This window comes from Gigantopelta aegis, chromosome 8 (genome assembly GCF_016097555.1).
Source record: "Gigantopelta aegis isolate Gae_Host chromosome 8, Gae_host_genome, whole genome shotgun sequence".
Lineage (NCBI taxonomy): Eukaryota > Metazoa > Mollusca > Gastropoda > Neomphalida > Peltospiridae > Gigantopelta > Gigantopelta aegis.
This window is the reverse complement of record NC_054706.1, coordinates 61,155,671-61,171,222: the sequence shown is the minus strand read 5'-3', so window position 1 is coordinate 61,171,222 and position 15,552 is coordinate 61,155,671. Positions and strand designations below refer to the sequence as shown.

At 37.6% G+C, this 15,552-nt stretch overlaps 1 protein-coding gene across 1 annotated transcript in view; it reads left to right on the top strand.

The window, feature by feature from the left end:
• LOC121379197 (troponin C-like) overlaps window positions 1–12,195 on the top strand; it is a 35,212-nt gene extending 23,017 nt beyond the window's left edge. Inside the window, exons 3-5 of the mRNA XM_041507696.1 lie at window positions 5,517–5,660; window positions 6,499–6,741; window positions 10,616–12,195. Of these exons, the coding sequence (XP_041363630.1) occupies window positions 5,517–5,660; window positions 6,499–6,741; window positions 10,616–10,641 (413 nt within the window). The 3' untranslated portion in view covers window positions 10,642–12,195. The remainder of the gene's footprint in view (window positions 1–5,516; window positions 5,661–6,498; window positions 6,742–10,615) is intronic.
• Window positions 12,196–15,552: the final 3,357 nt, after the last annotated feature.

Genomic DNA, 15,552 nt, shown 5'->3' with positions numbered 1-15,552 from the left:
GTAAAACCACAGGTTCGCCAGATACCTAGAACACGTGGCAGCGTCTGAACCAGAAGTGATAGCAATTACTAGAGACCTTTGTCTTTAAGTGCACGCCAGGAATATCCCACAAGAAGTATTCGGTTGCCATGGCGACAGCAAGGTAGCGCGATGTACAGTTTAGTTTCGTTCGCTGGCTGATTATGTGAACCAACGAGCTAGCTAAGTAGCCTACAACGAGGGCGGATCACGAAACGATTTTAGGGAGAGGACCATGGGCAAAAGCACACATGAACCAACTACCTAAAAAGTTTATTTTAATGAAAATTGTAAGCAAATTGATAACATAAGAGCACTAAAACAAATGTGTTTACTTTTTTTTTCGTGGTTTTTTTTCGTTTTTTTTTTTGTTGGTTTTGTTTTTGTTTTTTGAGGGGTTTTTTAAGGGGGACGGAGGGGGTTTGGTACACGAATTATTTTAATGTTAATTGAGAAATAACAAATAAAACATGACACGAGACCATATTATAGCTCATTTTAAAAGAAAAATGATATAAAAATAATATACAAATAACTTTATAACAATAAAATACGTGTAGTTAACTTAAAATGAAGAAATTACGCTAATCAGTATCAAAGTACGATTTATGCATATTTCTTCGTGAGCGTTCGGAAAAAGGGAAGTGACGTCAGAGCCGCTGTACTCTTCCATTGTTGTTAACTGTTTATATATGGAGTAAGGGGCTTACGATCTTTTCAGTCCAACAGTGCCGTACTGCGCGGCCTTTGGGTGTAAAAATAAACAGTTTAAACGATCGGGATTGTCTTTTTATGGTTTTCCAAAGGATTGTATCCGAAGAAAGACGCGTGTTTTTTATCGCAAAGAAAAGATTGGACACCAACACCGCATAGTACTTTGGTGTCAGCCTATTTACAGCCCGGAGCCCGAACGTTACCCGGAGACAAAAACAGTACTCGGTTGCGAATGCCGAGGTGTACATTGTACATATTTGGCACAAAGATACACCTCAGCATGATGTATTTATATATGTTAAAACAAAAATGTAGAATGTTTTATTTATTTATTTTTTTGGAAAAAAAAGAAGATTTTCATATTAGGGCTGTAGGCCTACATAACAAAATCTGTATTCACCGTCCGAAGAAGGAAACGTCAACAAGTAATTAAATATGGCATATACAAACATGGGATTTGGCATGAGGATACATCTCAGTACGATGTATTTAAATATGTTTTTAAAAAACGTGTAGAAAACAATAATAATTTTAAATAATGTTTTTAATCTTCGGGCGGAATACGTCACAAAAATGTTCCTCATCGCCCGAAGCCCCAAAGCAACACGAAGTTCAATACAAAATAAACCACTACTGTCGGTGTCGAAATAACTATTATGTTTCATCCACGGGCTGACTTGAGAATCGGAGTGTTGTTTTAGTTAATTGGTCCTTTCTTTCCGTGGCCTGCACATGTGATTCCTGATTGGCAGGTGTATATTGCAGGGTATCGACCAGGTAAGTGATTACCACGGTCTAGACATACGTACAAAATACGTGCCAGTTTTTTTAAGATCACAGGGTATTGTGGCGTAACCTATCGCGACTATAGTACAATGTTAATGGACATTATCAGCCGCCCTGCTTCATTACTGTAAATAATGCTGTAAAACCCTTGATTAAGTAGACTTTCCCATCTAAAATTACAAAACTGACCAATTACGTAGTACCAAAGAAACGAAAATTATCACTTGGGTATCGTGAGTGGTCGTTTTACTCTAACGCACCCTACCAATAGGCCTAATAATATGCTACTTTTTTATGAGAGAAAAATACTATAACCCCATTTCGTTCTATTGATGCAAATAGAAATATATTTAGTTTAAAAGTTGATTATACTCTCAAGTCATTTATGTTGTTTTACAAGCCAGGTTAATGAAAGTGAAGCGCCTTGTCGTAAATTAGAGCGTTTGTTTACACTGTGCATACAGATTTTATTATGTACAGCCCGAACATAAAAAATGCGATATTTTCTAAAAAAAAAAACCACCAAAAAATGTTTGTCCTACATTTATATTTTTTACATATTTTAATACATCATATCGAGGTGTATCTTTATGCTAAATATGAACAGTATACACCTCGGCATTAGCATCCGAGTTTTGGTTTTGTCTCCGGGTTACTTTCGGGCTCCGGGCTGTAAATTGGTCGACCGGTCTGGTCTGGCACCATCAGTTTCTCCACCCTCCGACTCGCTATCCGTTTTTTCATCAGTATCACTGTTGTAAGTAAATGTGTGTCTTTCTTCATTTACTAACAGCTCATATTGATCCGGCAAAACGTTTTGCGAACGAACACTCATTGTTTTGGTAAGCTGTGCAAGTCTTCGATTCTTTATGAGTGGTACGGACTAATGCTTTTAAGTGTAAGGCTTCAGATCAAGCGACGCGTCTCTGACGTCACGGACCTCGTGATTGCCCTGCTCATTAAAGATCGGCAATTTCCGCTAAGAGCTCGTATCTGGGGTTCTTTTATGGAGATATTTTAAGTAATTAATTTTTTATATTTTTTTTTTTTAGGTGATTCAATTTATAATTAATTGTACATGGTTGGTGCCAAATATGGTTTACGTGACATGTTTCCTTTAACCCTTATTTCTATGCTAGGCATCATAAATTAATCACTAAAAACTCATGGCGTCGGAAGCGGAGGTACGGAGCACAGTGACTGCTGGCCCGTCAACTGTTTAAGATAATACACGTCCGGCAGGTTGGCGATATCTTCTAACGCTGGTGGTAATGCAAATTAAACATTAAAACAAATAGACCTACTAGTGTTTATACCTAACCGAGCATAGTGGTTTATATTTTGGTGAACCGGTCGAGGCGACATCAACTTCGCTTGATTAACAATAACAAGGCGAAGTTGAGCTGATCAAAGCGAAGTTTTTTGTTTGTTTTTTCAATTCGCACTAACGCGTGAGCCATGAACATTAATATTTCACTAATAAATATTTCAAAGAGAAAGTAACTAACTAAAATAATAATAATAATAATTAAAAAAATAAAAATAAATAATAATAATAATAATAATAATATTTAAAATGTGTTTCCGTAAAGCCGACCGTTCCTAGGGCTCTTTTTTTTTCTTCATTTATTTTGTGTGTGTGTGTGTGGGGGGGGGGGGGGGGGGGATGGGGGGTTTCTATGTTTTGTTTATTTTTACTAATATTTGGATGAAGAGAGTACATACCATTTTATCTGGACCCGTAAAATACAAAAAGAAAAACCAAATAATAATCAAAATATTGTATGTCCTCTAATAAGCGCCGGGCCTCTAATAAGCGCCGGGTCTGTAACACTTTGAAACAAAATAAGCGCCGGGTCTGTAACACTTTGAAATAAAATAAGCGCCGGGCCTCTAATAAACGCCGTGTCCGTAACACTATGAAACAAAATAAACGCCTCTAATAAGCGCCGGGTCTGTAACACTTTGAAACAAAATAAGCGCCGGGTCTGTAACACTTTGAAACAAAATAAGCGCCGGGTCTGTAACACTTTGAAACAAAATAAGCGCCGGGTCTGTAACACTTTGAAACAAAATAAACGCCAGGTCTGTAACACTTTGAAACAAAATAAACGCCGGGTCTGTAACACTTTGAAACAAAATAAGCGCGGGGTCTGTAACACTTTGAAACAAAATAAGCGCCGGGCCTCTAATAAACGCCGGGTCTGTAACACTTTGAAACAAAATAAACGCCGGGTCTGTAACACTTTGAAACAAAATAAGCGCCGGGCCTCTAATAAACGCAGGGTCTGTAACACTTTGAAACAAAATAAGTGCCGGGTCTGTAACACTTTGAAACAAAATAAACGCCGAACCTCTAATAAACGCCGAACCTCTAATAAACGCCGAACCTCCAATAAACGCCGGGTAAGACAGCCGAAAAATGATTACTCCCTGGCATAATTTAAAACAACACACTAAAAAACCTTTTTAAATATGACGGATCACTTTTTATTAGTCTCCAATAAGCGTCGGGTCTGTGACCGTTTTTAAATGAATAAGCGCCTGAGCGCTTATTAGAGGAAACACGGTAAATAAAACATTGTTGTTTATTTGTGTGTTTGTTTGTTTGTTTGTTTGTTTGTTTAGGCTTAAGATATATACTAAATGCACTGACCTGTCTTGGTGCTGTCCACACTGTAGAACAGTATTCAGATAACAGCTCATTGCTGAGACACCTTCTCCATCTTTAATATATTATTATAAATATATACCAAGTAATTTACTATGTTTTCTTATACACATTAAATATGCTCATAGACGCCAAATAGCAATACCGTTCACATGTTTCCGAATTTAATCTAAATGCAGAAAAATGTGCGTAGAGCAACTTTGACATCCATAATCATATTATTATTGAAACGTCTTCGCATTGTTGACGTAATAGTTATGTTTCCGGCAACGTCCGTAATGTACGGAAAATATCGAAGTGCCCAAGTGCTTAGCGTGATCTATACCTAACCTGGTGCTTATAAAACATTTAGAGTCTAGACTAGAGACTCTAATAGAGTCTGAGACACTAATGCCATGACAACGCCATGCAATTTGTATGCGTGCGACGTCATTCGATTCTCGAGTCTAGACTCTAAATGTTTTATAAGCACCAGGTCTGGTGGGGGATTCGAATATGAACCAAGCACACTCTTGTGTCTACATTTCCCTTGGCGCTTATATGAATAGCCTAATATTGCACTGTAAACAATTATTTTAGATTCAGCAACGGAACGGGTGTGTGTGTGTGTGTGTGTGTGTGTGTGTGTGTGTGTGTGTGTGTGTGTCCGAACCACCCGACTCCCTACCTACGCTCCGGATGCCATTCAGAGTTCTGTTTTTGTTTTTTCAAGTTTCAGTAACAAACCATATTCTAAGATAAACAGAGGTTTATGCTCTTACACACTGGCCTACAGCTAGGCTCAGACTACCAACTGTCACGACAGAGTTGACCAACTCACGACTGTTCATTTGCTAGTCTGAACGCTCTTACAACTCGATTCTTGTCGTATAGGCTACAACTTCTTCGACTGATTAGTTGTTAATCTGAGCGCAACCGTCGCAAGTTGGGAGCGAGGAAAATTATAACGCAACCGTCGAGTTGGCAGTCAGTCATAACAGTTGACAGTCTGACCCTAGCATTACAAATGATTGAAGACAGGATTAACCCGACACTGCCATAGATTTGGCAAAATTCATTTGGTAGATAACCTACTCAAAATGCTTTGAGAATGTCTAAAATAGTATTCTATCGCCAGGACCTAAGTAGCCTTAAATAAACACACACACACACACACACACACACACACACACACACACACGCATGCACCAATGCACACAAAACCACACATACGCAGACACACACATACACACACACACACACGCAAACCTTACACACATAACTAAACAATAAAAACATGTTTAAAAATGCATTTCTTTTGTTGTTGAGAATATTTCTTTCTTTGTAGACGCCCACACAACGTTCATTCTTTTTGACAAGAAAGGTAACGGCGAGGTGTCAACAAAGGAGTTAGCTTCAGTTTTCAAAGGTTTAGGTCTTCAAGTAGAAGATGGAAAACTCAAAGAATGGGCTGACGAAGCGGATGAGGAAGGTGAGATACATATATACTGAGACAAACAAATAAGGGAACACTTGGTGCATCACGTGGGATCAGTTTAAACCGATCGTCTGTTTTTATTGCGCAGTCTCTGAGTGCATCACGTGGGGACAGTTTAAATCATCTTCTCTTTTTATTGCGCAGCCACCGGGTGTATCACGTGTGATCAGTTTAAACCTATCTCTTTCTTTTATTACGCAGCCACTAGGTACATCACGTGGTATCAGTTTAAAGTCGCAGACCATAGTTTCAGCTCATGAAAATTAACACTAAGTTTAGTTAATCTACAAACCTGTAACACATTTGGATAAAGTTACAATTGAGTGAAACATGAGTCTGTGACTTTGAAATGGAGAAATGCCCTCTAAAAATAGACTAAAACTCGACTCCATAACTGTTACTTCTCAGACACACGTCCGTTTTTAAAAATATGAGAAATGCATTTTGTGATATTAAAAACACCAGGATGACCAAAAACGCTTCGAATGTACGGAAATGTATAATCTAAACAATAAAGTATGATTTCAGTTACCAAAAAGGGCTGTAATAGAAAAAACAATATGCCTTAGTGTTTAAAAGCTAGGGTATGTCACTTTAATGTACAGACGTGTAAGACATTTGGATAAAGTTACATCAGACTGAAACAAGAGTCTGTGACGTTGAAACGGGTAAATATCCTTAAAAATAGACTAGAACTCGATTCCATAACAGTTACTTCTGAGATACACATGCGTTTTTTAAAATATGAAACACTATGGCTGTACAGAAATGGATAATCTAATATGTCTTAGGCTCTGTTACTTTAAGCCGATCTTTTGTTTTCTTTTCGTAGCCACTGGGTGCATCACGTGGGAGCAGTTTAAACCTATCTTCGAGCGGAAGTTGCGCGAGGACGAGGACGAGCGAGAGTTGAGGGAGGCGTTCCGTGTGCTCGACAAGAACAGCAAGGGCGTCATCGGGGTGGACGACCTCAAGTGGATCCTCCGCAGTCTCGGCGACGACCTCACCGACGAGGAGATCGAGGACATGATCATGGAGACCGACACAGACGGCAGCGGCACCGTAGACTATGAAGGTCGGTATATATATATATATATATATATATATATATATAAAAGAGACCTATTCACATAGGTATCGGAAGATGTCAATGACTATGGAGGGGAGGGGGTGCATATACATATCAATATTCACTTTTTAACTGGTGGAGGATGTCTAATATTTAGATTTGGGAGCAACACCTGTCCCTGCCCCACACCCCTCATACCGCCGCTCCCGACGCCTGTCATTCCTTTCTTCTTCTTCTTAGAATATTAGGGGTGGGACGTTGCCCAGTGGTAAAGCGCTCACTTGATGCGCAGTTGGTTTGGGATCGATCTCTGTCGGTGGGCCCATTGGGCTATTTTACATTCCAGCCAGTGCACCATAACTGGTATATCAAAGGCTGTCATATGTGCTATCCTGTCTGTGGGATGGTGCATATAAAAGATCCCTTGCTACTAATGGAAAAAAATGTAGCGGGTTTCCTCTCTGAGACTATATGTCAAAATGACCAAATGTTTGACATGCAATAGCTGAAGATTAATAAATCAATGTGCTCTAGTGGTGTCGTTAAACAAAACCAACTTCTTCTTCTTCTTAGAATATAAATTTTCCAACGATTGCAGTATATCGAATTGGATTATATCTTTTTGATTTCGTAACCTTCTCTAGCGATCAACTGTATATTAAGTAACCACCGGCCGCTACATTTTATTCTACCACAGACCTCTTAGAATTGAAAAATCGTGCGTACGATTTATGGGTTACCCCAAAACAAATTCAGGTACCTAATTTCGTTTTGCGTAACCAGCTATCACCATGTAAATGATGTTCTAAATTTTTGCGCGAACAAAAAATGCGTTACGCAAATCAAGACTTGCGCAATGACGTATGAACGAATCTGTTGTCGCAATTTTCAGAGGCTTGTCCCAAATGATCTAATATAGTAGTAAGCAGTCGCCTGTCTTAAAGGACCAATTTTGATACTCCATTTGATGCCCGCTATAGACAGGTTTCACTGTGCATTTCGATGTAAAACTATGAGCTACCGCACGATCAAAACACACAGATATTCTAAACAAGACTATTTAGCCTAAAGAATATTTGAGGGGGTCGAGATATCTGAAGTGGGGGTCACAACCATTTTGTCGTTGCTCACGTGACAGTGATTCATGAGCGCGTCTTGTTAATGTAGTACTAAACCAAATAACATTCGGCTGGGTCAAAGTTCGAGGCCCACCTAACTTTTGATAGAGCAGTTAATACCACAAGTCCTGCCATTAATGATAAATGTGAGTGTTTGTTGTACAAAACAATTAGTTTCATCTTGTCCAAAAATGTATGCAATTTTATTTCATCTTGTACCACTGTGTCAAGTAACCTTTGTTCTTAAACCATGTACGGAGTACCTGTAAAAATCAAGTACTCAAATTTTGTGCGAAACTAGGGGTGTTGTAAAAACATCTGGTTATACCGAAAATGAGCCATGAAAGGTACCATTTTCTTCAGTTAATGCTTTGAGGTAGGGGTTATAGTACTGGTGTTTATGGGTCACAGTTTGATTGATATATTGCATATAATGTTTTCAAACACAAACATTAACATGGTAGCCTATGGGATTTTATTTGGTATATTACACCCTTAAGCCTTTGTTTACATATCGTAAGGACTCGGCCGTTTATGCTATGTTGTTTCACGTTTGATTTTTGCAGTATTAATGTTGCTGTAAAACGATTTTCTAGCTGACATACTTTTAGTATTCTTAGCAGTATTGCAACATGGATGATAATGATCATAAATAATAATATTAATAATAATAATAATAATAATAATAATGACGTAATTTAATGTATGTGTGACGTCATCGGTCGCAATCATAATGCATGGGTTGGAGTGACGTACAATAACTGTGCAGTATGCAGGGTACTTTCTGAAACGTTCTATGTTCACCACATGTGTTTTTGTGACGTCAGTATGTGATATCTGGGTTTTGATGTGGGATCAAATGACGGAATCGACTGGCCTGAAAATAAACCATTTGAATATAAATAAACATCATAAAAGTATTGCGCTATCTCTGAACCAAAACGTTAAAAAGAAAAGAAAAGAAAGAAAATGTTTAAAAAATGGTAAGAGTAAAATAAACTGATAACATCAAAACATAGTGCCGAATTTACAAAGCCTGTTGACGTCATACCATCTTCATAAATCAAGGCTAATATTCGTTCCTCGTATTCAGCCTTGATACATGTCATCAAGAAATCGTGCCACAAAATGCTTAAATTTCATTGGATGCGATGAGATCTGATTGCAACGAATCGCAACGCTCCTTATAGATTCCCTTGTTATTGTAAACAAAGATGGCAGCGTCAGCGTCCGTGGAAACGTGTCGTGTTTGTCACGATATGTTAAAAAAAGGTTTCGGCGGTTAATTTTTGTTTGATATTGCTTTCAAGATTGTTACATGTTACCGATGATGTGATTGGTCAGCGATGTCATCGTGTAAGGGACATAATCGGTGTTACAAATTTTCTTCCATTAGAGGGCGCTAGTAGTGGATATCAGTAATCTTGACTACATGTATCAAGGCTGAATACGAGGAACGAATATTAGCCTTGATTTATGAAGATGACGTGATACAATGCTTAAAAACATTTGCGTCTAAGAAAATCAGGCTGCGTAAATTCGACCCATACTTTTTATTGCTAAAACGATAGGATACACATAAGATACATGTTCTTAAAGAAAAATTTGGACAATAAATTGATAATAATGCGAATAAATGTCGCTAACATTAAGTTTGGAAACATTTTGAACAATTAAACGGGAAATAAAGTGGAAACATATCTTCGCAGTTTAGGGTCTCCACTAGTACTGGAGTACTCGGGCACGGGCAAGGAAGATCACTCTCATTTAATTATATTTGTTTACGTCATTTTGCCATATATTTGCTCCAGTTATATTTATAGGGTTATGAGACATGGAGGGAGAAGAAAATTAGAAATATGTGGAATGCAATACAATGGCATGATTTGGAACCCATGTTTAGCGCTGGAATTAAGTTGCTAGTTTACTTTATTCCTTAGTCTCTGATTATCTAGTGTAAACGTCGGGTTCTCAGGTCCGGGTCGAGTTTGACCCTTAAGTACTCGACTCCAGTATTTTGTACTCGTGGAGGTTCTATTGCAGTTTGAATTTTGTACATGAGATATGTATCGGGATTGAAATTGTACTGAATTTTGATATTCTTTATAATATTCTACACATATTTATACGCTCAAAATAATTTTCGGATGTCACTCATTAGCACTGACGTAACAAATGGATATTATAATAGGCCTACGGAATAAAGATGATCACTATTATACATAGACACTCAATAACGAATTTGCTTATATTGTAATTTAAACAAAGTTGAAGACGACTATCATTCTTTTATTAGAATGTCCTACTTATGACCACATCAAAAGAAAATAAATTAAAATGTATTATTGGAAGAAGCCATCTACCTATAAATTAATAACATTATTAAATGTACAGAATATTAAAGAACTAAATACCTCTCTGAATGTTATAAACTAAGATCCACTTTATTGGTACGATAAAACAATGTGTTTAACACATGTTTTGTATTTGCATATTTATGTATGCTATTTTAAATATGTCCATGTTCTTCTGCACTATAATGTAATGTTAAAATTGTGCAGCTTTCTTATATATCATATTCTATGTATGTTGCGCCGGTGAGCCGTAAAGCTCAAGAGAAATAAAGAATTCAATTCAGCACGTGGTGTGTTGGTGGCTGTATTTTGCTTTTACTATTGTTTGATACCCAAATAGTCGATGTATTTTTCGTGCTGGGGTGTATTTTTAGGGAAGCTATGAACTAAGTATTCATCTCTTTGCAGAGTTCAAAAATCTGATGACATCATGAGCGTGTTTTCAACGATGGGTTCCAGTCTTCTTTGCCTCAATCATTCGCGCCTGGTGCAGTCTGCCTCTGAGTTTGTTAACTGAAGGACCAGTTCTGTTATTTAAGACTCTCTGTTGTTAAAGAAACTCGACAAGCCAGACCTGTGCACACTTCAAATCCTGCCATTTTGTTTTTGTTTTTTTTCTTCCTGGAGTCCTTTCTCTCCCTCTCTCTCTGTGTCTTTTTCCATTATGATGTCATCGTCCTATGACGTCATATAGTGTTATGTTTCGTCGATGATAACAATGTCCATTTTGTTTTTATGTTTTGTCTTTCCTGTGATTCGTCCGCGTCATGTCTATTATCACTACACATGCGCACTAATTGCACGAGCAGCGTTTGGTGCACACGTGTGTTTTAATTTTTAAAAAAAAATTTAACATTTGTATATAATCCCACTAACTTTATTGTTTTGGCTGTGAATTCTTAAAACAGTTCTCTTCTGTCGTTCACAAAATTCTATAAACTGATGATGTGTTGAAAATCGCTACTGCTGCACACCAACTTACAAACTATGATGCTGCACTATTTTTTACCCCGAGGATGAAAATATGTCATTAATGTTATACGTGAGATAAAGTACGAATACGATTTCGTTGCAGCTGCCACTAATATAGAATCAGTCTTTTCTTTCTGTCTCTTTCTTTTTTCTTTTTTATTTAATTTTGTTTTCAGCGGTTAACATTTTAGAATCTTTTATCTGAACCTTGCTATTCATTTCAATGTTAGCAATCACCACACAGTTTGTATATATGTTGAAGTTTTGTGAAAAGAATACATTTTTTAAAATATAAAAAAGGTTTACACGAAGATAGTGCGAGGAATGAATAAGGCAAATATAATTGATAAATTCGCCCGGATTTTTTTTACGCTGGATCGAATACTTCTGATATCCACAACTGATTTCTTTTCCATGAATTGCCCAAGTGTCCACACTCCCAATGTCATCTGTACTACGTTTAGAGTCATAAATGGTTGATTTTAGTATTTATTCCGATAATTATTTTGAATATATATATATATATATATATATATATATATATATATATATATATATATATATATATATATATATATTCACCCAGATTATATTATATTAAACACATAATATATAGTCGCACATGCATACACAACACAATTTGTACAAAACTAATTAGTTGATTTTTTTTTTTTTTAAAACGACTGACAAATTTTAACTAAGATTCAAAATTCTTCACGTAAATTCTTTCATTGTTTTTACCTCCCATCCTTGATAATTGTTACCCATGTTTGTTACACGGTGTAAACGTATAGTAGGCCTATATGCTAGGATAATGTAATTTAATGTCTGTGTGTGAAATGGACAAATGATCGCTCAAACTGTGCCATTGTCTGTTAATTTCAGCTACTGACTACATTGTAAATGAATGGAATCTATTTTGTACAAAAGATTAATTTTCCATTCAAACCATCGTGTTTAATGTGTGCATATTTACAACTAAAAAGAAAAATTTATAATAATAAATTTTATCCTTCTGATGTCTTTTCTTTCTTTACTGGACATTCAGGTTGGTTTGAAACTACGAACATACAATTGTAGTTGAGTCTTCAAATTGAAGAAGCAACACTGGATTAAAGCGCACATTTTAATCATTCATATATTTAGTTTTATTTGTTTGATTGTCGATGTGTATTTTTGTCATGGGTTGTTTTTAAACATTCATTCATTCATTCAACACATCGTTAGTACGCTTATATCGCAAAAGCTCACACAGATAAGTAAAACAAGTTTGTTTTTGTTTAACGACACCACTAGAACACATTGGTTTATTAATCATCGGCTGCTGGACGTCAAATATTTAGTAATTTTGACATATAGTTTAAGAGAGGAAACCCGCTACATTTTTTCCATTAGTAGCAAGGGATATTTTATATGAACTATCCTACAGACAAGATAGCACACATCACGGCCTTTGATATGCCAGTCGTGGTGCAATGGCTGGACCGAGAAATAGCCCACCGACTGGGATCGATCCCAAAGCGAGCTCTTTACCACTGGGCTACGTCCCGCTCCCACAGATTAGAGGGGGAAACCCGCTGCCACCACGCTACTCTTTTCATACCACGGCCTTTGTTAAATCATTTGCAATGGCTGGAACGAGACATAGCCCAGTGAGCCCACCTACGGAGATTAATCCTAGCCGACACCGCTACCACTGGGCTACATCCCGCCCCTTTGGAATGAAAAAAGAAAGCTAATGATTTAAAGAAAAAGAAAGAAAAAGCACAAAGAAAGTAAATGTGGAGTGGGGTTGGGGTGTGGGGCATGGGTCGAAATGGAAGGGGAAACTATTAACGTGTCCGTACTGACTGACGGTTCGGGCACATCCACCATGGGCACGAAAGAAAGAACGAAGAAATGGTTTATTTAACGACCAGTCAACACATTTTTATTTCCAGTTATTTGATTTAGGACATGTACTATAATACATTAAAAATCACATAGATAGGATCCAGCTGCTACCATGCTAAGGTTTTTGGGTTTTTTTATTATCAATAACGGATCTTTTACGTGCGCCATTCGACAGCTGGAGTAGCAGGACGTAACCTGGTGTTAAAGCGCTCGCCTGATGTGCGGTCGGTCTGGGATCGATCCCCGCCGATGGGTACATTTGTTTAACGACACCACTAGAACACACTGGATGTCAGACATTTGGTAATTATTACATGTAGTGATAGAGAGGAAAGCCGTTACATTTTTTTCCATCAGTAGCAAGGGATCTTTTAAATGCACTACATACATGATAGCACATACCACATGGGGCACTGTCTAGAACGAGAAGTAGTCAAATGGACCCATCGACGGGGATCGATCCTACACCGACCGTGCATCAAGCGAGCGCTTTACCACTGTGCTACGTCTCGAACCCTGGATAAAGAGACAGATACATCGAAATAAAATCGTCCTGATATTAGACCTAAAACACCATCATCCTGTATGATCGATATTATGAGTAATAGATAAATGAACCTCCATTGACGGGATTCCAACCACGGATCCTGACTGGATTATAACTGTATTTGTGCGTTAAGAACACATCCAGTCCCAACATCAGCTCCAAATATAACTGACTCTCGGTACAAGAATCAAGTGCACTACCAACTCAGCAAATAACGAAGGAAATGTTTTATTTAACGACGCACTCAACACATTTTATTTACGGTTATATGGCGTGGGACATATGGTTAAGGACCACACAGATATTGAGGGAGGAAACCCACTGTCGCCACTTCATGGGCTACTTTTTTCGATTAGCAGTAATGGATCTTTTATATACACCATCCCACAGACAGGATATCACATACCACGGCCTTTGATATACCAGTCGTGGTGCATTGGCTGGAGCGAGAAATAGCCCAATGGGCCCACCGATGGGGATCGGTCCCAAGCGAACGCTTTACCACTGGGCTACGTCTCGCCCCCAGCAAATAAGGAATTCCCTCATTAGCCGAGTTGGTAGACCGCTGGACTCTCATAATGAGGGTAAGTGGTTCGAATTCTCTCAGTGGAGGTTGATTTATCGGTAACATATGGTCGGCGCACGACCACCACCACGACCAACCATAATACCATAATGGTTGGAACCACACTGTTCTGAGACCAAGTGGACATAACAAGGGGACATAACTACGGACTGATTTTTTTTTCAGCTTCAGGTTGCATGGTACCAAAGAAGAAACTTCCGTATTAATATTTACGGAGTAAAAACAGCTGCGGCTATGATTTATAGTAATATGTGACATTGAATATCTGTGCCAATACTATTGTCCATTGGCAATAAATAAATACACGTTTATTTGTTGTGCAGTTGTTATGCAGTATGTACCAGAGGTTGAAACTAGAGCAGGATACCCCCGAAAATACACGTTTATTTGTTTTGCAGTTGTTATGCAGTATGTACCAGAGGTTGAAACTAGAGCAGGATACCCCCGAAAATACACGTTTATTTGTTCTGCAATTGTTATGCAGTATGTACCAGAGGTTGAAACTAGAGCAGGATACCCCCGAAAATGGATCTGCGATTATCAGCAAACATTACGATTGTTAATAAAAATATTAATTAAATCTCTTAAATGGTATGTGCCCCCCTACCCACCCCCCACCCCACCCCAACCCCTATACACACACAATGTTTAGCAGGTAGATTAGATGTGAGGTGCCACACTTGTTTTTGGTGTTCTGCCTGGGTGTGTTGATACGCTGCTTACATCAGTTTTATTAGTAAACTTTAACATTATCGGCAATAGGAATTGATTTGGTCCACTGGAGCCTCTAGAGATCTGTTAGCGTTGCGAACGCAGATAGACTTAACACCTTGGCGGAGTATTACGTGTATATTTCCTAATCTGATGAATTATGACGCAAAACCCCAGGAAGCCGCATATAGCTAGCAGGAAGAGAAGAAAAACTCAAATATACACATGGCACGGAAATACAACCAAAATATATCATTAGTTTATCAGACCTTGAACCGTAGGTTCGTACAAAATAATAAATGGCATCTGTTGTTGTTTTTTTCAGTATGTTTTTTTATTCGTCTTTCTTTGCCTTAAATAAAAAAATATAAAAAAATAAAAAATTGAAGGGAGATAACTAGTTCTGTATTTTTGTTTTTTGAAACAAGTCAAAATTATTCCCCTTGACATTGTAATGGTTTGAGTGATATTTCTTTTCTTTTTTTTTTAATTTCTTTCCTTTTCTTTCTTTCTTTCTTTCTTTCTTTCTTTCTTACTTTGTTTCTTTCTTGCTTTTTTCTGTTTCCTACATATATTATTATTATTATTACTATTACTACTACTACTACTACTACTACTACTACTACTACTACTACT